The sequence below is a fragment of the Salmo trutta genome, chromosome 1 (genome assembly GCF_901001165.1).
Source record: "Salmo trutta chromosome 1, fSalTru1.1, whole genome shotgun sequence".
Classification (NCBI taxonomy): Eukaryota; Metazoa; Chordata; class Actinopteri; order Salmoniformes; family Salmonidae; genus Salmo; species Salmo trutta.
The window spans coordinates 58,467,506-58,495,355 of NC_042957.1; the positions used below are offsets into that span (position 1 = coordinate 58,467,506).

The window sequence follows — 27,850 nt, forward strand, 5'->3', positions numbered from 1 at the left end:
ATAGCCATTTTATGTTGTAGCTATCATTGGAGCTTGACAAGGACTATGAAACTCCATATTGAACTATTAAGTTTTTTTTTGTACTCTGGCCTTACCTCAAAAGAAATTACATTTTAGTTGCTATGCTCTCAATATCTTAGCTGATACAGGGGCTTGAAACTAGTGTAATAATTGCTCTTAATATTTCAAGTACATCAATTTCTACTGTGTCTACATTGCATGTGAACATACAATATAGTATAGCTAGTCATAATGATATAAGCATATCATTTACTAAGACAAATTGCAATAGCCTGTTGTAATGACAAATTCTAAGCAAAATGAAGTCTTAAATATGGACACTGCACAAGTTGTAACAATATTATGCAAGCTCCTAACATTTAATGTAGTACACCAGTGACAATGTTTGAAATTGTCAATGACCAGCAAATTTATATAACAACATCTCTATAGTAAATGTCTATATACCCATTTCCATGACCCAGGATTTTACGATAATATTTGGACTTTCTTGTTAACTGAAGAGATAGTTGAAAAGTAAAAACAACGACAAATCATGTACTTGATGTGTCTGTTACTCTATAAGTATAAGAGGACACAGTGGGAGTCCACAAGGAAGTCTGGATGAATTCGAAAATGTGGAAGACTTTTTTTATCATTTGAAATATTTGTTCAATTCTAGTTTCTTATGTTTTTTGCTTAAAATAATCACTTCCTTTGCTTCTTTTCAAAGAACATTTTGTTAAATTAAGAATTTCATCCTTGTAAAATTTGTGTCCTATAGATTCTGAGGTATATCACCAAAACTGATTCTGTCCTTTGCTTCTATAGTGCTGGTAAATCATCCATGATAAAAAAAATGACATACAAAGCTGGTTACGGATCAACACCTTAGACACAAGACATAACACAAGCGTGATGGTACAATTAAGAACATGAGTATGGGCTTCCACACAATAAGGCATTGCTTTAATGAAAACATCTGGACATAAATCACAGTTTTAATCCTTACTTAGCTAGTGATTATATTGATGTCCTCTTTGTCGATTGTTTCAGGTACGTCAACACACCTGCAACAATGTAACAATTGTAAACACATAACAACTATTATTCTTCAACTCTGATGAATGGAGTCAAATATACAACAACACTGTATATCAAAATGAAAGGAGCTTTTCCCAACTCAAAACAAAATGGATGTGATCCACTTGGATTATATAGCGAGGGAATGAGTGCAGAAAATGAAGCTATTGAAAGAAGCATTAGTTTACATGGTCACCTGTGGAGTAGTGTGCCTACAGTCTAAAGCTGCCAATTAACAGTGGCATGAGGTTGATTCAACCCTAGCCATACACAATCATCCTACAAGCACAGTTACAAAAATATACACACATACGCACACACATTATTGTACATGTTTGTTACTATCAAGTATTTGTTGAGGGGTTGGACTAATCTGAAATTGTGATCTTTAATTGTGAAAAGACTGTAGACTCTTGGGTAGAAACTCAACAATTCCACTTGTCCAGCTCTTCTCATTTAGTGTATAATGCTGCTAATATAGCCTATTTACAATCATTTATGCAACAGAAATTGCCACTATATCCACTAATAAGCTGATATGTGCTGGCCGTTACCAAAAAACAAGAATAAATCAACAGAGAAAAAACCCCATTAATTGTGCTTTTTAACCCATAAATCCACTTCATCATTGAAATGAGAACAATTTCCAGAGGCACCTCTTGAAGTTCTAACACCAGTTAAGTTCAATAAGAATCTCTAAAGCTATAACAAGGACTGAAAATACAAATAGTAAATATATGTATATATTTATAAAGTTGATCCAGTTCCTTTCCAATTCCCCTTTTTAAAAAATATTGTCTTCTTACGAATAACCTCACATAAAGCATTCCTTATGTGTCAACGTGCAAAGCCCTTATGTTGCCCTATAGAGAAAGTACAGATGTCTTTGTGGTTGTTGATTCTAGTTGTGAAAATCCAAATCTGAATGAAGCAGAGAGCTTGAGCTGAAAGCAAGAAGGGTTAGTTGTTCGCTACTTTGAAAAGAAGACCTATAGTGAGGTTGCACACCTCTGGAAGTATCTGCTGTTTTCATCTGTTGACAGTCTGTTGACACAGGAATCCTTGGCCAGCCACCCTCTCGTTAAACAGTTACCTCGTTCTTACTGGCCGTGCGGTACTGGTTGTTGTGCTGGTGGCCTGGGATGTACTGTAGATGGTCCACTGTGTGTGTCCGTCGCGAGGCAAACTGCTGCCTCTTGTTGGTGGTCGGGTGGTTGACGGTGAGCGTGTTGTATGAGTCGTTGATGGTAGTGGGATGGGAGTGCATCTTTTGCATCTTAGCGTAGCGCTCACTGCGGTCCATGACAGGTGTGGTGGGCACAAAGTTGATGTCTACATGGGACATGGCCCGCGACATGGCCTTCTCCCGGAAGTTGGAGCGCCGCAGCGACAGCATCTTGTCCGGCGAGAGCAGGGGGTCCTGGGACTGGAGGCGGTCCGCGGAGAGCAGCTGCTCCTCTGAGAGAATGCGGCTGCCGTAGGTAGAGATGCCCATGTTGTAGGCTGAGAGGCCGTAGCCATGGCGTGGGGTCCTCTCTGGGGACAGCACATGGTCCTGGGACATGGCCCTCTGGACACGGTGAGGCCGCTGACGGTGCTGCTGGTGGGGCTCTGTGTTCAGCTTCACCATGTGGGGCGGCTGCAGAATCTGCCGACCTGCCAAGTCTTGGTGTCGCTTCCGCATGTAGTACTCATCTATGTCCTTATCACCTGAGTGGGAAAAGAGGGAGGGGGAGGAGAGAGGGAGAAGGACAGGAGAAACATTACACTCTATATAAAGAATGATTCTATACCTCCTCCTGAGTGGATCAGCTCAGCAGTTCTACTGTGACAACTCCTACAATTCCCTTTTGATTATGATTGCATTTTCTGTCCTTCTGCTTTCATGGGAGAAGGCAGGGGCTCCCTTGCATTACAATAATTCCACTCCTGTTCTGGTGTGGAAAGGACTATACGCCTGCCGCGAGGCAAAACAATCAAACTGTCAGTGTTGCACTGCAGGGTAGCCAGTGGTTTGACTCTGCCAAAAGCAGAGGGGCTCTACAGCGAGTGCCAACACTCTCCTGATGTTAAAGTCATTACATCTGCATGAGGAAAGCGGCAGGCTCCTCTCAAATGACTTTTAAACAGGCTTTTAGACCGGCTGGGCCTGGCAACATCAGATTGATGGCACCCTGAAACTACTGTGACTAACTGTCATCTCTGGGGGTTAGATACCTCAGCGGAAGCTAATTTCCCAAGGCCTCAAGAACACACAGAGGTGGTCTAAAAATGTCGGGACAAGACTGTGCTTGACTAAGATTTGGATGATAAGGATTTTGTTTTGGTATGGATATTTAAACCCTCCTCCTTAGATAGATGCCACGCCTGGATAGAGAAGATCCCCCTTTTTTTCTCTCCATAAGGGATTTATTTTCCCCAGCCATGCATCCCTAATGAAGAAGACCTGGGTTAGGCTTCTGGCAATAGCGTTTTGTCTTTTTCTCCAGGGGTCCCTTTAGGTGTGACATTATGGTAAGAAATGTCAACAACACTGACCCAGAGGCTATAGCTTGCCCACAACAGACAGGACATATCCCTTAGCTTCATTTAAGTGCCTCTTCGTTGCCAAGACTTAAGGATTAGGGTTCAGTTTATCCTAAGCCTATAGATCAAAGATTTAGAATTGACATCATTGCATTGAAAATACTATGCCATGTTGAAATAGGGGTTGATTTCATGTTGTACTCAGAGACATTTCCACCAACTCTCCTCAGATGCTTTAGTTTTGACATTTCAAAATCAATTTAAATTTGACATTTTAACTGCTGTTAAAAATGTTAGGCCTTTCGTAAATAATTCACATAGGGCATTAGGCTGCATTATTAGAATGAAAGATGCAACTTTAACTCTTATCATGGCGAGCATGGAGTCTGACAGCTCACTAAACTAGGCAATCCATAGGCAGGTCAACCTTGTGTGTTTTGTGTCCATGCTCATGATGTTACACAGAACAAATGTATTTCCTTCCTTTTTACTTTTATGTTAAAGAAATATATGCTGGATTCATTTCTTTGCTGCTTCGAATAAGACGTTGCACTTCAACTTGCATTCGATTTTGAGAGGGCATGGTGTCTCAAAGTTGAGGTGAAACCACAAACCTGCTAGCTGTGGCTAACTGACTAGGTATCCCCTTTCCCGTTCCTTACCCTTAATTAAACTAAAGTCTCCACTCTCCCAGATTAAATTCAATATGGTGAGTATATTCATCTGTGGTAGCTATTGATCCCAATACGCCATCATCCGGCCCAGACGGAGCAGTAATCACATAATGCACATACACTTGTAAAAAAACTTGTGAAACATCAATTATAAAGGGATCTTTAGAGGGGATTAAGATAAGGCGTGGTAAGAGAAAGGGGCCCACAATAATATCATTTAGCTTTTTGCTTGGCATGAGGATTAAAGGGGCTCTGTTGTTCTGACGAGTGTTCTAATGCCTTTTAAGTTGATTACAGAGGGAAGGACAAGACCGAGCCAAATAAGATTCCTGCTGCCTCCTCCCTTCCCCTCCACCCGCTAGCTCCTTGGAGGGTCTGAACAGGTTATTTTAAAGTAGGGTCCTCCATCTCCATCCCTGGCTCCCTCCAGTCCTGTCTGACGGACAGGGGAGAACGAAGGAGGAGGAGGAGGAGGAAGAGGAGGAATCACACACACAGACTACAGTATGTGCATTTAGAATCACAAATGAACCATATTAATTTGATTTTCGTTGTCCTCTCCAGATGGTTTCATTAAAAAAGCAACTCATTATATACACTTTTGGCGTTTTTCCAAAGCCTCTCTCCTTGCACAAAGCCACAGCATCTATCAGAGGTATGAGGGAACTCTCCTCTCAGAAGAGCTGCCACTGTACTGTAGGTAGGTAGAGAATTGAAATATTCACTTTTCTGACAAATACTTTAGGGTTTATGCGTCCCAGCTCAAACTGCTTTTCATTTAATTGGATTCCTCTCTGTGATTTCAGTGTGTTTACAACCCCCTATGACATTAAGAGAAGACCCCTTGGTTTGATAAGGGAGAGACACAGTCTACGATCTAAAGGCATGTAACATACTATGAAGGGAGTTTAAATTGGTGCATAACATGTATGAGATTATTCATTTTTTCATCAAGGTCATGAAATCCTTGGATTATTTGAAGGTCTTATATCTCTACCCACTGGGTACAGACATCAATTCAACGTCTATTCCACGTTGGTTCAACGTAATTACATTGAATTGAGGAGGAATCAATGTTGATTCAGCCAGTGTGTGCCCAGTGGGTAATGTTTCTATTGAACAGTACTAGATGAAGAAGCAGTACAACGCATTGCTGAGTATAGACAATTCAGATGTTATCAATGTTGTCCACATCAAAGGTTTCGTCACATTGATTCCCTGTGTCCACACTGAGCATAACATACAAGCCTGCACTGGAATACCACACCCTACTTATTTTAATACAGCACTATTGAACATTCGAGCAGGAAGGAACTAATGCTTTTGCATGACACATGCAACGCAATCAACCACAGGATACTAGAGGAGGAGCATACTGTAGATCATGCAGCTGTCATAGGGGAAATGGAGAATGGTGAAAGTCAAGCCATCATGCAGAGGAAGTATAATGATAATAATTGGGCTGACCCAGATCTCATCTCAGAGACATTAGTCCCATCTTGTTGGCGTCTAGACTCATGTGGGTATGGAGAAATGGCTGTTAATATGTCATTACCAGACATTAGCTACATGACATGGGCCACAGATGGAGCCAAATTACACGACAATTATATGTCAGTCAATGGGTCGGTAGATGGGGACAATGGGGCTGAACCCAGTGACTTTAACATGTGCTTGTGCATTTCAAGAAACCCATCTCACACACAGATGTCTTCCTATGGATTCAGCTCATAACCCCAATGACTTTGTGCTCATGACTTATGTTTGCATCCCTGTAACAGGCATCCATACAGGGACAATATTGCATCATAGTACTTGAACGCAATGTGGACTTCAACACAATGTGTTAAGATCAACCTTTTCTCCCCCCTGTGGACTGACGGGGTCCAGGCAGGAGATCAAGCAAACATGATGGTGTATGTAATGAAAGACCACCTACTTAATTTGTGGAGAGAGGAGTATTTACTTAAGTCAGCTTTGCTCATTGCCGCCAGCTCGTAGTTGGGAGGCAGGTGGGTGAGGTTCTGGAAGGAGCGTGAGAAGGACATGTCCAGGTCGTACGGCTCTGTCTGCGAGGTTAGGATGTTGTTCATGCGCTGGGGCTTCTCTGCAGGGGAGACAGGAGAGATTGACGCAGTGCAATCAGGCTACAATCAGACAGCCGACAGTCTGGAGGATGCCACAGAGAGGGGCGCGTACACAGGGGGTCTTCACTGGAGGAGACAGGGGGATACAGAGTGTGGGTGTGAGGAGGGAGTGTGGGTGCGGTGGGGGTATGTGGGTGAGGATAGATGAAGTGGGGACTTATGTTCGACTCTTCTAACCTGGATTTAACATGATTTGTTGTGTGTTTTGTAAAATGTTATTTCAGAGTGCAATTCTGGTGTGCTAGGATTGGTTGCGACTGCAAGTGCACTCGCCACGCTGGCTGTCACTATGTGTGGCGCCATTGCGGGTGGCTATGCTGCCTGCCTGCTGTGGCCATGGTTATGTGGGACATGTGGTCATGGCGCAGGCAGCTGGAGCGTTAGCAGCGGTAGGATGGGGCGTTGCCAGTCCTCTGAGGTGCTGGTCAGCAGTGGCAGGTTTAAAAATAGGGCTGGGTGACTACTGTGATAGAGAGGACAGGGACACACAACACCAAGGACCATGTGAAACAGAAGTGAGGCATTCTGTGAGAGAGAGAGACAGAGTGAAAGAGAGTGTGAGTGTGAGCAAGAAAAGATGGAAGGGAGTAGAATGTGTATTTTGTGTAACAAAGGTCCGGTTCTGAAGCGTTACCACAGATCTTAATGAGATTCTACCATTGCAAACACTGTGTGGCAGCTAACCCAACAAAGAGAGATACTGGAGAGAGAGAGAAAGAGAGCAGAGCAGAGTGAGAAGGTAAGTGAGAGTTTGGTGTGTCAACTCTGGTTCATTCAGCCTGAACAAAAAGGAAGAGTGACCCCCCGCCTTGACCCCAGCAATATACAGGACGTCACTGTCACCAACTGTCACAACAAGAGGTCGACATATACAGTACGTAAAAGAGAAAGGGAATACACATGTACAGCAGGTGTATATGCGTATTACTTACCATGTCTCATTTGTCTGTGGGCTACATAACAAATCCAAGTAAGAGAAAATGGATCAGTACAATAACAAACATTATTCATAGTATGTATTAATAACCAAACCAATGTGTCTGACTTTCTGTTTCAAATGAGTTGTTGAAAGCCTATGCTATTTATAATGATCGTACTAGTCAAATAAAGTAATCAGATTCCTATGTATTGTGGCCATTCTCAATAGTCGTTATTCAGCTGTGGTTTGATCCACCTTGAAAGCCATCCTTTGTTGTCTGTGTTGGAGAGACCTATCTACTTATGGGGACTTTCAGTCCCTTTGCCTTTGAAAATGTTGGCCTCAAAACATACAATTGGAAAACTATCCTGCCATGAGGTTGGAGTCCACAGCTCCACTGATGTTGAAACAGACAGTGTAGCATGATGTAGCGTTTCAGTGCAGACCTCAGTGTGAAAATCTTAAAATCTTAACTTTGTTCTTAGCCAATTATGTAGGATAGATGGAGAGGCATCTAGCAACAATGCACAAATAGCTTTCCTTTCTGAACTCATGGTGTTTCACTGCAGTGTTAGAGCTGTGACCACTCAATAATTTCATGCTAAAAAGCATCTCTTTTCATAGAAAATCTCATTTAGGAAAATGGATAAGGCACAATATAAGTAATTTAAGTTTTTCAATAACTTGAGTAAGCCATACAGATGCCATTATAATTCATTTTCCACAAGACCCCGTTTCATTTGCTATCCAAGCTATTCATTTCCCGTCAAGAAAATTGTTTTTTCCTCACTTGAATTCTAAAATAGCATATTTTGACTTATTTCGAATTTAGTCAAAGTTCATGTGCCGTACTGGAGCTGATAAAACCATGCATTCAGGAAATCAATAAGACCTAATCCCCCCTCAACATTATTGGGGTAAATGAAGACATCTTTGTAGCATACCCAAGAGCCACTGTGCGTTGTGTGGCAGTATAATCTCACACTTAAAAGGGCATGGTTAGTATCCATAATGTACTTTCCATCTACCATATATCTCTAGAGGTTTAGTTACCATCTAAACATTTTATTACTCATTGGAAAGAGTGAAATATTAGCAACCAACCACAGTCATATTATATATACTGTACTTATGTGAACATGCAAACCTTAAATATCCTTACCAATTTTAGGAGTGTGGGCCTGGGTAAGATCCAGGTGACTATGTTGATAATCATGTTGGTGGTTGCCTATTGGGAAAACAATGAAAAGGTTAGGTTTGGAAATCAAATGAAACATTACCATAGATTCTGTACATATCATGTGAAATAAATGGCTGTTAATACATGACAATATTATCAACTTTTCCCTTATTTTTGTGATCATTGATTCTTGTAATGCAGGCTGACTAGACACCACTGTGAATGATCACATAAACCTATGTCCCTTTGACAGACATTTTAGTAAATTGTCTTTGCGTTTCTAAATTCAAAGTATGAGATCTGTCCAGAGATAGCAGTGGTGTGCTTTGATATCTGACTGATGATTTATGGGATTCTGTGCATCTTTACTCTACTACACAGTTTTCACATTTTAAGGCAGGCATTTTGTGCTATTCCCTTTTGAGCAACGAAGAATGAGGTAAGACAGATTTCATCTTCCTGACATCTGTTGGACTTCATGTCATGCGAGGGAGTGAATATGTTCCCTTTATTCGATGAGGTCTATTTGGTCAATGTAGAGCACAGCTTCTCCTCTACTACAGCAGCAGATGCAGGACACTGTACCTTATCTGCATTTCAACACATTCATTGATCGTCCCATTAGAACCCTAAACACAAAAGAAACTCAAATAAAATGTGAACTCTTTAGAATGTTTAACGTGAAGTGACAGGAGAGCATCTCCATGGCTTAAGAAAAACATTTGCTTTCTTTCCGTTACTGTGACTTGCTAATGGAGAGTTGTGACAGTTACAAAAAAGATGTGTGGCAACACAAGCCTTCATTTCGTCTTCTGGTTTCGGATAAGTAGCTGGAACTGCGCATAACATACATTTTGCAGGGACAATTGCTTCCTGTTGGAGAGATTAATGTCAAAGCAATCAGCACAGTAGGGTAAAGTACCTTATTAAACTGGATTTTATCACAGTTCTAAAGGAATAGCTTTTTAGAAACAATACAACGGAGTAGAACAACAACATCATCCAATTAAATGGCAATGTACCGGTATTCCAAATCCCAATATCCTTTACGAACATAAAACAAGATTTGTGCCCAATCTCCCTTCACACCATAGCTGTATTGCCCTGTTCAATCACCCTGTTTGATCAAGGGACCAATTACATGATCTTCAGATGGCTGAGCTAAACTAACCTGCTTTGAGCTTGCCAGGGAAAAAGTTTTACACTGAAAAGAAGTCCCTGCTATCTGCAAACTGTCTAACAATCACGCCGTCCCCAAAAATACGTGTTGGAATACTTCAGGTTTCTAAAGGTTGTTCAAAAACTGATTGGAGTGACTGCTCCCATATCTGCCTTCCTGTTGTATTGGCTTTCCTTTGGTTTTTCATAAACGTTGGTAACATTCCGTTTTTCTTATACAGTATGTGCATCCATTTTGTATTGCATCACCATTGATTATCTTCTCAGAGCGGACCTCCTACAGTTGCACGCCTTAAAAAGTTAAGCAAATGTGAACAACCGCAGATGATGTTGTTTGCTGAGGAACACCCACATCCTGTCTGTTGTGTGTAAGGAGGTGGGAAGATGTCATGCCCCAGGACTCCCATATCCACCCACCACTATGTAAATGCATCAACAATGAATCAGATGTACAGTAGATAAGTCACACGACTCTCAGAAATTCAGAGGTGTCCAGTCATTTCATTCCAGTCTGTAACGTGTCCAGAAATAGGTACAGGAATGTTTGGATGAACAGCTGTACTGCCTGCAGGGCTCTGGATCATAGAAATAAGAATGAATAGAACAGGCTTGGAACCTCTAAATCTGGCAATTTTACTGGTAAACTCCTGGCTACACTCACAAAGACTGCTATGCCCATCCCATAATGCCATCATTGGCTTGAATGGGAAAGCCCAATCTATTCATTCATATTTCTATGCTCTGGAGCCTGTCAGTGGAGGGGCTCTGTGAGAATTTGAAATAATGACTGTTGGAGTTATACACATCCGCACTTCAGGTCTATCTACTGTAATAGAGCTAATTTGGAATGGCTTTGGTGTGTGAAAGTCTTCATCCAGACGTGACAGGTCAATGCTTTACTTGATACCAACAATTGTTCGCATTTTACCCATTATGAGTCCACATTGTACTTTGTCATAACCCTCAAACCGATATCCCTGGTTATTATGAATAAACTTTGTTATTACATAGGAACTACATACATACTACATATATAATGGTTTAACGTCACCTCAACATGTCAAACATGCTTGGTTGAACATAATGCAGGCATTTTGGGCACCACTGAGTGAAACCCTTCCAGGTTCCAGCGGCGGGACAAGACAGAGGGGATCCCACTGTTACCCAGATCCATTTTGAAAGCCTCACTCTGCTTCTGTCAGTGAAACCTGATGGACTGCCTGTAACGATGAGAGCCCACACCATGTCATTACCCTGGCAGTGTGTAAAGTGCCATGTGGGCCCTGCAGGGTGGCTGGCTGGGGCTGAGGCTCACCTCACCTCTCACACCCTGCAGTGGTAGAGGGAGGGACAGGAGCCTGCTGGGCCAGATGCACTGCAAGAACCTACCGTCAACACAGACAGGTTCGGCATGGATGTGGGCTTTGTATCGATATGCGCTGTGACCAGAGCTTCTATTGTGCACAATGCTTGCAGGATGTTTTTGGGGTGTGATTATGGTTTGCAGGTGCTGCTTTGTTTCAGTGTACAGCAGTGTAGTTGTTGCTACAATTCCAAATAAGTGAATATCCCAGCTCTTCACACATTCAGAAGAAGTCCAGATTTTATACCTTTATTTAACTAGGCAAGTCAGTTAAGAACAAATTCTTATTTTCAATGACGGCCTAGGAACAGTGGGTTAACTGCCTGTTCAGGGGAAGAATGACAGATTTGTACTTTGTCAGCTCAGGGATTTGAACTTGCAACCTTTCGGTTACTAGTCCAACGCTCTAACCACTAGGCTACCCTGCTGCCCCAATTGTTAAGTTCAAGATGACTAACTGAATCCCTGTCCTTCAAAGAAATAATATTAGTCACTCTACAGACACAACAACCATAAAGCTCAGAAGAGAAGACAAAACAATATTGTGAGAGTAAAACTCCATGAGGCACAATGAAAGATGACACTTTGAACAGGTTGCAAGGCATGTCTGGATACATCACTGTTGCTTTAAGAAACTCTGAGCCACATGAGCTTGAACTAATGCTGGTCTATAACTGTATCTGCCCTACATTGACAAATCTTTAGGGGGTCAGGACATTTTTCATCCAGCTCATCTGCCAATGCCATCACAACGTCTGTTAGTTTTCTGCATCACATACTGCAAAGAGATCCCAGTGATACTTTTTTACACCATGCAATTGTTGTAACAACCATATTGGGAGAGACATAAAAACCAACAGTTACATGACATAAACCAAAAACATGCTGCAACTTTACCAAACCTCCTCCGGTGGCCTGAAGTTTGTTGATCTCGTGAGTTGCTAACAAGGATAAGCACAGATTTATCTGATGTCTCCTTCAATTCAAAAGAAGTAACATCATTCAAAGCTGCCTTTATCCCTGCCTTAGCATCTTATCATCTTGAAGGATCCAAGTTGAATAGAACAGCAACACCTGGAATCATGTAGGAGTCATAGGAGAGAAGCATACAGTATCCACTTGCAAAAATAGCACTCTATAGATTGGATATGTAACAAAAAAAAACAAAAATTTAAAAAACTGCAATTATAATGGCTAAACAGTCATATGATATGAATTGATGGGATTGGATCAGTTCTAATGGAAAGGTTATTTTCAAACTCTGAAAAGAAATGCATGAAGCTCAAAGACACAGAATTTGCCATCGAGCTCTACGTATTAAGTGGTAATCCAGAACCGACCAAATATTTGGCATACAGGAATATTTCTCCCATAACCTTCCCCAGATAAGATTTGAGGATCACAGACAAATATCAGCCTTTTGCATATCCTTTCTATGGCTGTTTCTATTACTAACAGATGTCTATACTAAAGAGCTCTCATATTCATTGAATAAAACATATACAAGAATGCTCAACAACCGAATTCATTTAATTTTCAGTGACGCTAATTAAAAATAAAAGGAGTCCGTTTTTCATGAAAGAGATGCAAAAATCCCACCGAATACAAATTATCAATTCATTTCCATTTCCCTTTATTTTTTTGTTTGAATAATTACTTTCTATGTTTTCCCACAATTATATTTGTATTTTCAGCATAAGGCAATTGTTAATGGGGGAGGTGATGAAACATTTTAATGAAGGAGAAATGCCAGGCTTTGTGAAGACACAATAAGCTGGAAAAATAACAACTGAAATGACTTTGCAATTATGAGCCTGGGTTGACTGCGCACTGGCATTTAATCACAAAGGTATGGAATGCAAAGTGTAAACGTTTACATGTTTCAGTTAAATTTGCTTTCATTCAGCTCGGCTAATTTGTTTTCACCCACATTTTGAAGAGACAAAGTCAGTTGTGTAGCTAAGGTAGACCGGTCAACAACCTTGAGCGTGAGTATTGAGATCTCTGAGCACCTGTACTGCAGCTTTGTGCTGTGAGGTCCATCTATTACAATGACAGATCAGTGAGTCTCTGACTGTGTGAGGCTCTGAAGCTCTGTCAATCCTTCCTTCCCTCAGAGAGGCCAATGACAGCGGGTTGAGAGTGCTGGTCTAGCGTTCCACATGACGTCGTCCCATTATGGGCCCCTGGGAATGAGGCTCTTTGATCCATTTCCATCGATTCTGTATCGCCTTTCCTATCGCCTCCTGGCTGTCTTAGGCTGACGTGAATCATGCTCTGGTGGCATACTGCTTCCAGTCAACTGGAGGCTAAAGCCTTCCTCTCCCCTTCAGCCTGACCTTGTGACTCATGTACAGGAAATCCCATCTAACACCGAGCCCTGGACTGGAGGGAATCACATCTAACACTGATCACTGGACTGGAGGAAATCCCATCTAACACCGAGCCCTGGACTGGATTGAATCACATCTAACACTGATCACTGGACTGGAGGGAATCACATCTAACACCGAGCCCTGGACTGGATTGAATCACATCTAACACTGATCACTGGACTGGAGGGAATCACATCTAACACCGAGCCCTGGACTGGAGGGAATCACATTTAACACCGAGCCCTGGACTGGAGGGAATCACATCTAACACCGAGCCCTGGACTGGAGGGAATCACATCTAACACTGAGCCCTGGACTGGAGGGAATCACATCTAACACCGAGCCCTGGACTGGAGGGAATCACATCTAACACCGAGCCCTGGACTGGAGGGAATCACATATAACACTGAGCCCTGGACTGGAGGGAATCACATATAACACTGAGCCCTGGACTGGAGGGAATCACATCTAACACCGAGCCCTGGACTGGAGGGAATCACATTTAACACCGAGCCCTGGACTGGAGGGAATCACATCTAACACCGAGCCCTGGACTGGAGGGAATCACATCTAACACCGAGCCCTGGACTGGAGGGAATCACATCTAACACCGAGCCCTGGACTGGAGGGAATCACATCTAACACTGATCACTGGACTGGAGGGAATCACATCTAACACCGAGCCCTGGACTGGAGGGAATCACATCTAACACTGAGCCCTGGACTGGAGGGAATCACATCTAACACTGAGTTCTGGACTGGAGGGAATCACATCTAACACCGAGCCCTGGACTAGAGGGAATCACATCTAACACCGAGCCCTGGACTGGAGGGAATCACATCTAACACCGAGCCCTGGACTGGAGGGAATCACATCTAACACCGAGCCCTGGACTGGAGGGAATCACATCTAACACCGAGTTCTGGACTGGAGGGAATCACATATAACACCGAGCCCTGGACTGGAGGGAATCACATCTAACACCGAGGCCTGGACAGGAGGGAATCACATCTAACACCGAGGCCTGGACAGGAGGGAATCACATCTAACACCGAGGCCTGGACAGGATAGCTTTCAAACTGCACTTTAAGAGCAATGTGGAGGTTTTAGCCCCCTTAGTAAAAATAGTCTTCACTCACCTTGACACTCCACGATAAAGGATGGTGACATGCCATCAATGCCCAACCGTTTGTCAATTACTTATAGAAACTCTTAGCAGGAAGCTTTGCGTTATTATACATATTTTTCAGGCAGTGAAAGATGACTTGGCTCAGTATCCCTTTGTTTATCAGTCGCTTCATCTCGCTTTTTTATATCCCAGCCTTTCAGATGATGGCTGGCCTCTTTTCCTACCCAACCCAATCTCTTACCCAGCCCTCCTGCGAGTAACCAATCCTGCAACAATCAATCCATAAGATGCGTAGACGAGGTGATTGTATCTATTTACATAATGACTGTGATAGATACTAGTCCAACAGAGTTAAGCTTGTTTATCGTGGCCAAGTATCTGCATGAATTGTTTGCTGTTCATCTTGTTATCCCCTCTTCAAAATATTTACCGCGTATCTCCCATCTAAAGTTGGCTAATGAAATGATCGCTCACAGCCCGCAAACATTTGGGCACGATGATGACGCTAATTAATAGTTGTTGGACGCAGTGAGGCGCTACGTGTGACGTGTTGCACTGGATGACATTCATCTCCTAGCATTTATTAAGACACTCGTGATTAATGGTGTGCTGTCCTATGATAGGGTGAGAGCCAGAGCTGCAGCCCCAGACTTCGAGTGATGGAGAGAAGGCCACACTTGAGCGCCGCTCGAGAATATATGGACCACGTTAATTAGTCGCCTTTCCATGTGCCTTCGCCCATAATGATGAGCGCACTTCTACGTATCTCAGATGAACAGTGTCTACAATCTGCACTCCAGCGCAGTTATGCCCATATTAATTACAGATCCTGCACACTGGCAGGATTGGAGAGGCTTCTTTGGAAAGTGGTGGGTCTCCCTTTAATTAGCATACTAGGAAATAATTGACGCCATATGCCTGTCCCCCATGCTACCGTAGCGGGTGGTGGCACAATGCGCCGCAGCTCGTCTGGCATTCCACATCCCATGGTGATGGTTGTGTCACCCTTCTATCCCCATGCTTTCTAAATGTACAACCAGAGAAACCTGGCATCACGAGGCACTTATTAGTGTACATACATCAAGGTGATAACTGTCGGCTCATAGAGGCGGCTCATTAATTGACTTGTTTGGCGGAGGAGTGTTTGTTTGGGTGTCCAGTATTCTACCCAGGAACCCCTTCTCTGATGCTGTGTTGAGGAGTGACAACTAATGAAATAACAGTGGAGTAGCTCTGAGAAACACAGGCCTGGTAACTGTTCAAATACCTAACCCCTCCTCTCCTCATAACAGTTATTTTAATCACCTGATCTCCTTACCAATGGGGAGGCAGAGAGACAGAAAGGGACAATCTGTTTCTCAAAATATGGTATTGATGAGATGGAAATGGAAGTGATTGAACCAGTGGTGAATTATATTCGAGGGAGAAACATTGATAGATGGCACTGGGAAATATTGATCGAACATAGATAAATGCAGTGATGTTTTTAGGGGCTTTCACACCAGACTGGTAGGATACGGACTGATTCCATCCACATAGAACAGTGTCATTGGAACATTGTCCTTTTTGTTTTCATAGTAGGACTGCATTAGTCTAGAATCTAACTAGCATAACAACAGAGAAGATAGTACGTCAAGAAGCAAGTGAACTATTAGAAGACATTGAACATGTGATGGAGGTCAGGGAAGAGAAGTGAGGTGCTTAGGTTGAGGCTTGTCTAAATGTATGCATGTTGAAGCCGAAATGTTGATGGACAGACCATATTTCCAAGGGAAACAGGAAAAGACAGGTCCTGCCAGATTGAGGGTGAGTGGGGGGGGGGGTAAAAATATTAGCTTTCATGATATCGGAGAGCGTATCATAAGAACACTTTTATTCTGAAATGTGAAAGGTTCAATCAGAGAAGCTGAGATGAGAAAAGGGATAAGAGGAAATGAGGGAGATGAGGGATAGGAGAGAGAGAGGCTAGAGAAATGATGAGAAGGAGGGCAGAGTGTATGAAAGAGACTGATGTGGGTGGACGGCTGTGCATTGCAGCAGAGGAGAGTTTGACAGGATCAGAGAGGAGAGAGGTGAAGGGGATGAGGGCCGTCAGAAGGGTGAAATTTACCAAAGACATATGAAGGGAGCAGGAAATTACTAAACAAAGAGAATCAGAAATATTTGTGGGCAGAAAAGGGGAGCCAAGTCAATCAGCAGTATAAGGGGACATTCATAGAGAAGCTAAAGACAATTTAGGTTGATGGTGAGATGCCAGAAGGGGAATACATTGAGCACATGCTTGCTGTCTGCTAAGGGGGATGAAGAGAGGAGAGGATGAAATGTGATCTGATTGTGAAGGAAGCAGAAATACTCATGTCTACATGTCTCTGAATGGAGTAATCACACAAAGATGTTTATGTGAAACCTTCTAATTTACTGATAAGACCACAACCCTCTAGCTATAGTCATGATCTATATTATGCTTATGTCAGTTCACAAACAGAAGTTAATGTGATTGACATCAATGATTAGCAGTCAGTCTCCATTATTGCTTAGCTCTGTTCTTGATCATATTACTTAAACATTGTCTGAAAAGGATCAATATTTCTCACAAGAAAACCCCAGAGGAGCCACATCTCTTTGTGAGTATCAGTGAATCGAGCATTCTCTGTTATGGTCTCTAGTAATGGCATTTCTCTGATCACCACATCCCCCCTGCAACCTTCTTTTCTTCTTCAGGAGAGCCTGAGTCAGATACCTGATGTGGCGACTCAATGGGAAAATCAAAGAGCAAAGTGGCCCTAAAAGCATTTGTGAGAGGCTTTTTTCACCTCCAGATCAAGCCAGACATCCATCACAAAAGAAATCTGTGTGATGTTCTGTGTGATTGCAGCTATTTAAATAATGTTCTTGAATATACGTATAAAGGTACCTCTATGATGAGCGTAAGTTTAGGCATTAAATTAAATGTATAAATGTGGCAGTACACCATTTTCAGCAATGCCTATGAGCTACGACAAACCATGCTTACTCATCGCACATAATTATCTGCATCCCAGTTTTTTCCTGAAAGGTACACGTTACTTACACTGGGAGACCCCAAAGTGTTCAGTAGCCCTTCCCACTCATAGCCCTTGTCATCCTTTATACGGGTTGAAAATGGTAGGATTTTGTCATTAATAGGCGCTTTAAATGGATCGCAGTGGCTGTACAGTAAAATGATATGCATGACATCAGAGCTCAGGTTCTCTGCTCATCTGGTTTTGACTGACAGCCATTAGGGAAAGGGAAGGGGGATACCTAGTCAGTTGCACAACTTCCGCATTTAACCCAACCCCTATGCATCAGAGAGTTGCAGGGGGCTGCCTTAATCGACATCATCAGCAACCGGGGATCAGCTGTTGTGGGGGTTAACTGCCTTGGTCAAGGGCAGAACGGCAGATTTTGCATATTGTCGGCTCAGGGATTTGAACAAGCAACCGGTTACTGTCCCACCACTCTAATCGCTAGGCTCCCTGCCGTCCCAAGTTATAAACTTGAGCACTGCGCACGACAAGATGATGCCCCCCCCCCCCCCCCCCCCCCCCCCCGCCAGTGGCGATTTTACAGTGTAAATCTTGGTGGGGCAAACCCCCCCAAACATTTTTCTTTTGCATGCCAGCAAAGACACTACACATCACAACACAACACTAAACAATACATTAATTGCACTATAATGGTGACAAACGGTGCCCACAAACTGTTAGGTCATACATAAAGCTGTCCCAACAGCAGAGTCCCAACAGCAGTCCCAACACCGTACCACTGCTACACCTACCTATCAGCAGAACCTTGTCTGGCAGCGAAACAGATCATTCAGCCTCATTTATTCTTTTAAAAACATAGCTGATATGGTTGACTTACTTAAACAAATGTGTTTTCTACTGACAATTGAGATGTACAAACTATGGCATAAGGGGATGACGAGCAGATAAGAGGTAATCTGTAATTTCGATTAAGACATTAATGAGCAAGCTAGGACAGACGTAGTCAAAATAACTATTTGTTCAGCAATTTTGAAATGTACAGCAACAGAATTCAGAACATGGGCCATTCTTACAGTATTCTCCCTGTACACCAAGTCAGAACTGTATGATAAACAAAGGGGGCATATAAGCAGACAATGAAAGCTCTTACAATATTCAATGATTACGTTCCTCTAAAACAGGTTATAGGCATGTGCACCACCAAGTCAGAACAATAGGCAAAATGATTAGGGTGCGGCACATGGGCTACTAACAGCTTACTACACAACATACACTTATTATTACTTTCTTAGTTACAGTATACATATCTCCCTGGCCTATTGCATCATTTATGCAGCAGCATACAATACATTTTTGGACTCACCTTGTTGTGCTGTGCTCACTTGAACAGGACGGTGGAGCGGCGGTCCTTTGTGGTCAAATTTTGTAATCAAACTTTGTCATCAAAGTCTGGCATTCTCTGGGTTTATGGTGCTTACAAGACAACTAGGAACTCAGAAAAAACAAGCTTGAATCATGATTATGCCAGTGATCTTCAGGTCGTGGCTCTAGAAAGAGGCCCGAGTTCCCGACTTACAATTCCGAGTTGGATGCCGTTCAAAGTGTATTTTCTCTGTCAGAGCTCGTTTTTTTCTGATTTCCCAGTTGTCTTGAACTCACTGAAGTTAGATTTCCCATTTCCCTATTTCCAGTTGTTTTGAGCACATCAGAAGTCATGCTGGATTGACAGCATGACCAATGTTGAATGTTTATAATTTTAAGCTTGGAAAAGACACCCTTAAAACCAGACTTGGGTCCCACACAAACACTCCACCAAATAGCAGGCTAGGGATTGCTTTGCAATGCTTGCAGTTAGCCACTGATTCCTTCCAAACCACTCATCGTTGAATTTGCGATTTCAAACTTGTTGTGTAATGTTTATGTTCAATGGCCGATGAGCACCGATACGTTTTATCTATAATTTCTCTCCATTATTTATCTTCATATGACACGGATTAAAAAGGATTTGCCAGTAGATTGTCGACTTGGTTCATGATGATGACTGCTAGCTAAGATTTTGAAAGTATCAGTCCAATCAAAGCTACTGTAGATATAACCTAATTTGACATAATTCTTTCTACCAACCCCTACACATTTCATTGAAATGACGATGAAACAAAGTTGATTCAACCAGTGTGTGTCCAGTGGGCAGTTACAAGGATGCTTGTTCCTCAATGGGAAAGCTAGGAGAGCACAGAAATGCACCTTATAGTTGAAGGCTCTTTCCTTGTCATAAACGTGAGTTAGAATTACTCATGAAATGTGCAGTTTGGAGAGGTGTGTGGGCACTTGAACCACCAGTTAGACCTCTCCCTCAAACCCTTGTAATAGTTTTTTTTCTGATCTTGCACCTACTCCAAAATGTCAATAAATATTCTTATTATGTTACTGAATGTATCCAGAGAATTTTCAGATTTAGTTATTGACAAATGCTGTGAAAAGTATAGTTAATGTAAAATGCACATAAAATCAACAGTGTAACGTTTGGATTCAGTCTTGTGACAGGTGAACTGTTGTGTCCTAACCTTTGGTCTGATAATTTCCCCATAATCTCCAAAGTGCTCTCTTTCAATTGCTACCATGGTCATTTATATGCTTTGTGTAGTTTTTCTGTTAGAAACGTTTTAATTAGTCCCTGTCCACATGGGCCAATTTCCACGAGTGTAAAGGGTTAAGAACACATATAGAAGAAATCAAACAACAATTTGAAGGAACGATTTGTTTTGAGCTGTGACGTGCTTAGGAAGGCATCAAACTGCAGGGTAATTGAAGTACTTGCTATCTCTACACTGCTCTTGTTGTCTTCTGTCTGAAGACTTCTGCTGTCAATATGCCTGCACAGGTCAAATGTTGCTCTTCTCTTTTATGTCTCTCTTTCTTTCTCCCTCTCTTTCCCTCTCTCTCTTCCCCCATCCAGACACCCCAGCTCTTTAATTAGACAACGGGAAGAGATCATTTCACTGTGCCTTTTCAAGGCTGCCTGTTTCAAGATGTCCCTGAAAAACCCATTTCCACTGAAAAGAGACCATGCTCAGCAAGGTAGTTTTCAGACTGTTTACAGAAAGTATAGGTCTGTAGCTAATATGTTTTGATCAGAGAGAGAGAGAGAGGGTGCTGTATATCTGTGTTAATAGAAAATGACACCTCATCGAGCTGTGCGATGACTTTGAACACGGACTGTATGGGCTAAAATGGCTTGAGGGCATGGGGTTTTGGAGGTGAAAGCACCCCTATGACTATGAGTGGGATGATTTTACAGGTATTCCTCAAAGTCTCATATTTCCACCACACTCCTTTTTGCACATTTTGTGGTGTAAGGCACACATCTATCCATTGGTTTTGTTGGTTTTGACTCCTCGGAGATGAATAGTCAACAGGCATAAAAGGACTATGATCTATCTGGTCATTCAATCTCATAGCTGTGCTGTCTGCTCCTGCCTTAGAACTCGGAACACAATGTACTAAGGGAAACTTGGGGGAAAACAAAGAACTGCCTGTTGAGTCAGTCTTACACACGGCATGTCTCATAGGGTACAGTAAACACCACTCCACCCACCAGTGTTGAAAATTACATAGCTGACACTCCACACCTGTCAGGACTTCCACATAGTCAAAGAAGGCGATGTAAATCCAATTACAAAAGGTCTTCAGCAACTTTCTGGAAATGCTGATCATAAGTGTGTTAGAGATAATGGGTCTCTAAGAACTGAACTGGCTGACACCGCCCTCTCTGCTGACTCCATTAAACATCTATTATCAGTCTGTCAGATTAAACAATCAATGGTAGATATGGAAATTCATCATTCACATCCCCGTTTGGGATATTTTATGATGAAAAAAAAACGGGAAGCGGCTCATCATTCACAGAGGCAGTCAGAGGAGAGAGCGTTGAGCATGGAAACGGACACAAATAACAGGGCACAATAGGAGAGACCATTTCAAACAATGCCCTGCTAATGAAATGTTCTCATATGTAAGTCTGGTAAAGGCTATTCAAAATGACAGAAATATGGACCTGTGCAATATAGACCCTTGGCGTTATGGAACCGGTGCCCCCGCACATTGACTCTGTACCGGTACCCCCTGTATATAGTCTCACTATTGTTATTTACTGCTGCTCTTTAATGACTTGTTCCTTTTATTTCTTATTCATATTTTTTTTAACTGAATTGTTGGTTAGGGGCTTGTAAGTAAGCATTTCACTGTAAGGTCTACACCTGTTGTATTCGGCGCATGTGACTAATACAATTTGATTTGATTTGATTTTGAAATCACATTTGTCTGAAACTCATCAGAAGACAAAATGGTGCTATGTGAAATACTTTAACTGAACGCCACTGCTGTGTTGGGTTATGACGATCATCAATTCACTTTTTCCTCTTTTTCATCAGGATACTTAATGCAAGTGCTTTCACCCAAATGACTCAGTATTCAACAACAAATGTGCACGTTTATCTACTTATTATAGAAACTACCCTCTAAAAGGGTTTCACAGCATCAAACATGTTTCTTCTGATTCGGATTCAGTTATTGATGTATCATGCAGTTTTTGCAAGTCATTCAATTACTTTTCATACCATTAATCATACAAGCACTTCAACATTGCAAGACAATGTCACCTTCCCAATCTCACTCTTGTAATAGGCACTTCATTTGAATTCTTTGTTTAGCAGACAGCAATATTATTGAGTAGAACAGATCATCACTGACAGTGACAGCTCACTGGGCACAGACATCTATACAGTGTCTAGGCCACGTTGGTTCAATGTTATTTCATTCAAATTATGTGGAAACAATGTTGATTCAACCAGTGTGTGGCCAGTGGGAGACCTTCTGTTTTGGTAGCAGTATTTGTAGCGTACAAAATTCACTGAGAGAAGACAGGTACATGGTGCCACAATATGTACAACGAGGCTGACTTTCCTACGCTGATTCCTTCAATCTGTAGGAGATGGATGCTTCAGAAGGAAGAAGAGGCTGAACATAAGAGACAGACCGCCGTTAGAGGGCAAATAAACCCGTCTGGGAAGTCTTAAAATACCCCTTTAACTAGGGCAGCCTGTGCAGCGCGAGGAGGCTTGGGGTTGATTTGCACTACCACTACCCGACCCGCAGTGCCAACAACCTGTCCACAGACCCAGCAACTTGATCTCACGAGCTCATTTCGAGATTTGTCTGGACCCAGGACAGCACTTACATAACACACAACACGTCTCAGGACCTTGTGGTCCATAGAAAGGTGCAAGGGGAGGGGTGAGTGCAACGAGTCACTCACAGATGTCATGACTTTGGAACCCAAATACAAGTGAGCTGCCCCCAAAGCGACCAGGCAGAGCCAAAGATAAAGTCTGGCACTTCCATTTTAAAGTTTAGGTTGCCAACTAAGCAAGTTCTGTAATCAGGCCTCTAAACCCAGCTGATATAGTAGGGTGTTTAAAGATGCATGGGCTCCGCATTCACAGCCATCCATTTCATTGATGAGGTCTAGCAAGGGATTAAGGATGCCCTGCATATTGTTAGAGTAAATTGGTACCTTTCAATTCGCCAGGCCTGTCCGCCAGGCCTGTCCACAGTGCATAATGAATTCCAGTAATGAACGGGCGCTGTACAGGAGAGTACAGTATAAATTGTAAAGTGTTGTGCTGTGCAGGACGCATTTGTCACAATTAGCCAATATTTTGTGACTGCCACAAGACAAATGTGTTCCTTTGGGAACTATGAAAGAGGTCTGTTCTAATCTAATGTGAGTCATGCTTTCACCAGCTCCAGGCAATGGCCTGGCATTACACTCCACAAAACTCTGTTGACTTGTCTTCCACACAGTACCAGCCATGGGCTGGTCCTGGCTTCTGCTAGATTACCTAAGATTCACAAAAACACCCACCCAATTCTTACCAGTCCTTTTCAAAGATCAACTAGGTCAAAATGATTCAGCTGGTAGGAGCTGGTAACACTAAGAATATAAAGTTTAATATAAATAATAATTTAATGCATTTACTTGTATAATAAGTTTGTAAATATATATTAAAAACATTTGTTTACGTCAGATCGAATTCACAGAGGGACTTATTTTAGGATAATTATTTGACCACATAATAATAAGAGCCTTCAAATGTAGAAAATCCGGAGATCTCTCATATTCAACGTCATTGAAACAAACAGGATGGTTGGCTGAATTATCTCTTGTGGCAGGCTATAAAAAGAACTGCTCTCAACCAATTGAAGAGTTTAATGGATTTGTGGTCCCTCAGTAACCAAACCTTGCCAAAAATGTACCCCTGTTCAGCCGATGCAACACAGCCAACGTGAATGTCAATTATCATCAGATCACTCTATCTTCCATTAAGCCCTGGTAATGAGAATATGTTTCATGCAATAGCCACTCCAGACAACGTAGTGTGCATTGAAATGTGTTCTGCATTCCCGACATGAAAAGCTAAACCGCTGCCTACTGAGCATCTGTCTTCCCTGGCAGCGTGGTGGGAAAACTCGATAATTTCTCCACCTCATTAAGCCTGTGGTTCCCCTGGTTTCATTAGAATCCAGCCATTCCACACAGTATGTCAACATGCTGGCTGCAGCTGTGAGAACATGTCTTGGAGCCTCTCGGCACACAACCCAGGCAGGACCAGAGGGATATTACCATGCATATTGAGTGGAAACTTCAGGTCCACACCCAACCCCAAGTACGGTATATCAAACATCAATCTATTGCAAAACAGTATGAAAACACAATTTCCTGGGCCGTGTTTCTATGGTAACCTCATATATGGTGACAGCCTCTGATAGAGGTGTTGATATAAGAACGGCAGCTGCTGTGATAGTCTGCACCCTGAAAAACACACACACCCACAGAAATAAATAAAAACGTAATAAATTCTATGATCTCTATGCACACACCTATATAAACAAGTTACGTCATTGTTGGTAATTGTTAGGTTTAAAACTTTCCTCAAAAACACATGAATCAGAAAGTTCTGTAGTTCTACTACATATTGGTAGATTTGAGTGGTAAAACAGAACAACTTTGAACAGTCTAAAACAATCCAATCTGATGTCATTTCAAATAAAAATCTCCAATGAGGTGTCTAATCATAACTTCATTCGTTTCAGTGTTGAAACTAGGCCATGAGCAGCAACACAGATCATATCATTTTCTCAAATGAACGCAGTCAGTGCAAAGGGCAATAAAGCCGAGACACACTTTCCGCTCACTCTGAATAATGGGGTCAAGTGCCAGCACTCACTGTAGATTTCATTTCCTCTCCCTGATCTCGTTATCTGGCTTGGGCTTCCTTGCGTCTTATTGTCAGTCTGCGTTTTTAAGCCTTTTCCTTGGCTCGGACATTTTAATTGTCTGTCTAGTCACTTCCACTGAGTACTGGCATTGCCAAGGCAAAATGTCAGACACCTATGCACCCCGATGAAGTCCTATAAATCGTAATGTGTGTAATCGTATTCTAAATGGCTTTAATTTGCTAAAGACCAACACCGCTTTGATTTAACATGCAGTAATCAGTATGTATATACAATTTGAGGGAGTTTTTTTTCTTGTTGTTGGCCTACTACTCATTTCATATAGAAAATGTTATGCATTTAAAATGCTAGGCAATATTCAAACGTTTTTTTTCTGTGAAAAAACATTTACAATTTGGAGTTTGTTTCTGCTTTCTTACATCCCAACATGGATGTGTAGAGCTGAACTGCATTATTTTGGTTATCATAAATAACATTGACAAACTCCTGTGGGCAGATTTATCAAACCAGAGTGTGTACACATTTAATTAACTGTGCGTGCAATGCCGGGCTCAGAGAAGAGATGCCCACACGGCTATACGACTACAGCACAGTGCCTCGATGCATACAACGTCAGAAGACGTTAACAGACAGAAGCTAATGAAATTCTGTTCGCTCTGCCTGACTTTCTGGGCTAACAGCAAACTTTGGCCACAATCTGAAGCCTTTTAAGGTTATGATATCAAGTCCAATAGAGAATGGTGATGTCTTCAAAGAGAAACAATCATGATAAAACCAGCAGAGCATAACTGGTTTCGTCAGATGGGGTTGAATGTGATGTGTTGTGATAGGCTATTCTACGTAGGCCAGCCGGAGGTCTTCCTGTAATAAAATACACTCTCTCATGAGCAACCCTGGCTGTTTTTCAGTGGTTATGATATAGAACAATGTTGCTGATCAAACTTTACGTTGCCACGAGGATATCACTGCATTGGGATGCAGAACAAATCATCATAGGATGAGATGCTATACTCCATTCAGACAGGATTCATCTTGGATCCCTGCCAACCATTTATGGCTAATTGCGAGAACTACTATGAAAAGTTGAACACTCCAGAATGCTGCGTACTGTGTGTGTTTGTGTGTGTTTTGTGTGTGTGTGTGTGTGTGTGTGTACGTGCATACACACAAAAACCCGGTGCAGTCAAAAACAAAGAAAATTATGATAATGCCATTTTAGTGTAAGAGCTGTTTGAAAAGACATTTCAGCCTGTTTTGGTGGGATGGAGTTTTGGCCTGCCTGGTGACATCGCCAGGTGGTAAATTAGTTAATAGTTTTCACAATTTTCCCCTCCCCACTCAGAACACTCCCAGACCACTCCTGGTAAGAAGTTGTTTTTGTTTCTTTTTGACTTTTTGATTGAAAACAATCACAGTAACGGACTTAATTGCTACCCAGAAATGATTTGATATTGAGATAAAAACGACTGCATTGGGCATTTAAGCTATAATACTGTAAATGTTATTTTTTTGGATGAATGCGAAAGTGATTCATGTTTGAGATCCCGTTAGGAGACATGTTAAGGCATGGTCAACTGGATCAGTCCTCAGGTTGACCTTTCATCTGCTGACTGGAGCTAATGGATCAGATGAAATGACGATTAAGCTTTAGAAGTGGAGTAGGGGTGGGGTGATTGTCTTAAGTACTGAGATGTTGAGATGACTGAAGAAATATACTCTTATTCACTTCCCTCCACTACAATGAATAGGCCTTTCCATCATCTGATTATTCTCTGGTGCAAAATAGGGCTTATGATGATCACTGTTCGTCTAGCACGTCTGGCAATTGTCAATCTCCTGCTGTGCATGAAAGACTTTAAAGTGGTCATTGAGCACCATACGCTACGCACCACAAGTAACATGATTTTGAAATGGAATAAGTGGACCATACCTGGTATTCTGTGGAACACTGGGTGAAATAATGTTATGGAGATAGATGTGGTGAAGAGTTGATTGGAGTCAGAGGGCATTGGAGAAGAGGAGAGAGAATGTGTTAGTTTGGCTCATGGAGATGCTTCAGCCTCGAAGTAAAGCAGAAAACAGGAACTTTTGATACATATTTTTTTATATATTGCATTACCACACTGCACATATGACGAACACACAGACTTGTAAGTGGAAATCGGGCATCATGCGCCGTAAGACCAGAGAGCTGTTGAGAGGATTATCTCCTCCCGAATATAACACAGCATTACGCTGTATGCAATTTATTTGAAATATTATCTCAGATGATGGAGTGCAGTAATCTGAGTGTTAATGGGAATACCTCCCTCTGAGGGTGACACATGATGGGGAATACATGAGAGCTAAGTCTCCTTTACAGTACTCTTCTATGTCTCAATGTTTAAATGTCACCTGGCTGATCTCAGGTCAGAGAGCATATCTATCCACAAGCTATAGTTACTGTGGTACATTGATATCTGTTGTTGTTAGGCCTTCCGAGTGGCGCAATGGTCTAAGGCACTGTATTGCAGTGCTTGAGGCATCACTACAAACCTGGGTTTGATCCCAGGCTGTGTTGGAGCTGGCCACGACCAGCAGACCCATGAGGTGGCGCCCAATTGGCCCAGCGTAGTCCGGGTTAGGAGATGGTTTAGCTGGCAGGGATGTCCTTGTCCCATCATGCTCCAGTGACTCCTTGTGACTTCGATTGTACGGTGTTTCCTCTGACACATTGGTGCGGCTGGCTTCCAGGTTAAGTGAGCAGTGTGTCAAGAAGCAGTGCAGCTTGGCAGGGTCACATTTTGGAGGACGCATGGCTCTCAACCTTTGTCTCTCCCGAGTCCGTACAGGAGTTGTAGCGATGGGACAAGACTGTAACTACCAATTGGATATTACAAAAAATAGGTAAAATAATATTTGTTGTTGTTTGAGTAATAAAAGTGTGATGTCAAATAAAATGTGCACGTCAATGAATGGTTTTAATGTTTA

The 27,850-nt window shown here is 42.2% G+C and overlaps 1 protein-coding gene across 4 annotated transcripts in view; it reads right to left on the bottom strand.

Moving 5' to 3' along the window:
- Positions 1 to 353: 353 nt before the first annotated feature.
- The window catches only part of LOC115202660 (protein shisa-6), a 63,372-nt gene continuing 35,875 nt past the window's right edge, over positions 354 to 27,850 (bottom strand). For 2 of the 4 annotated variants that reach the window (XM_029766759.1, XM_029766738.1), the window contains 4 exons: positions 8,512 to 8,577; positions 7,363 to 7,383; positions 6,223 to 6,390; positions 354 to 2,793 (listed from right to left, as the gene is read on the bottom strand). In XM_029766759.1, the coding sequence (XP_029622619.1) occupies positions 2,165 to 2,793; positions 6,223 to 6,390; positions 7,363 to 7,383; positions 8,512 to 8,577 (884 nt within the window). In that variant the 3' untranslated portion in view covers positions 354 to 2,164. The remainder of the gene's footprint in view (positions 2,794 to 6,222; positions 6,391 to 7,362; positions 7,384 to 8,511; positions 8,578 to 27,850) is intronic. The other 2 variants (XM_029766754.1, XM_029766746.1) reach the window with 2 other exon arrangements.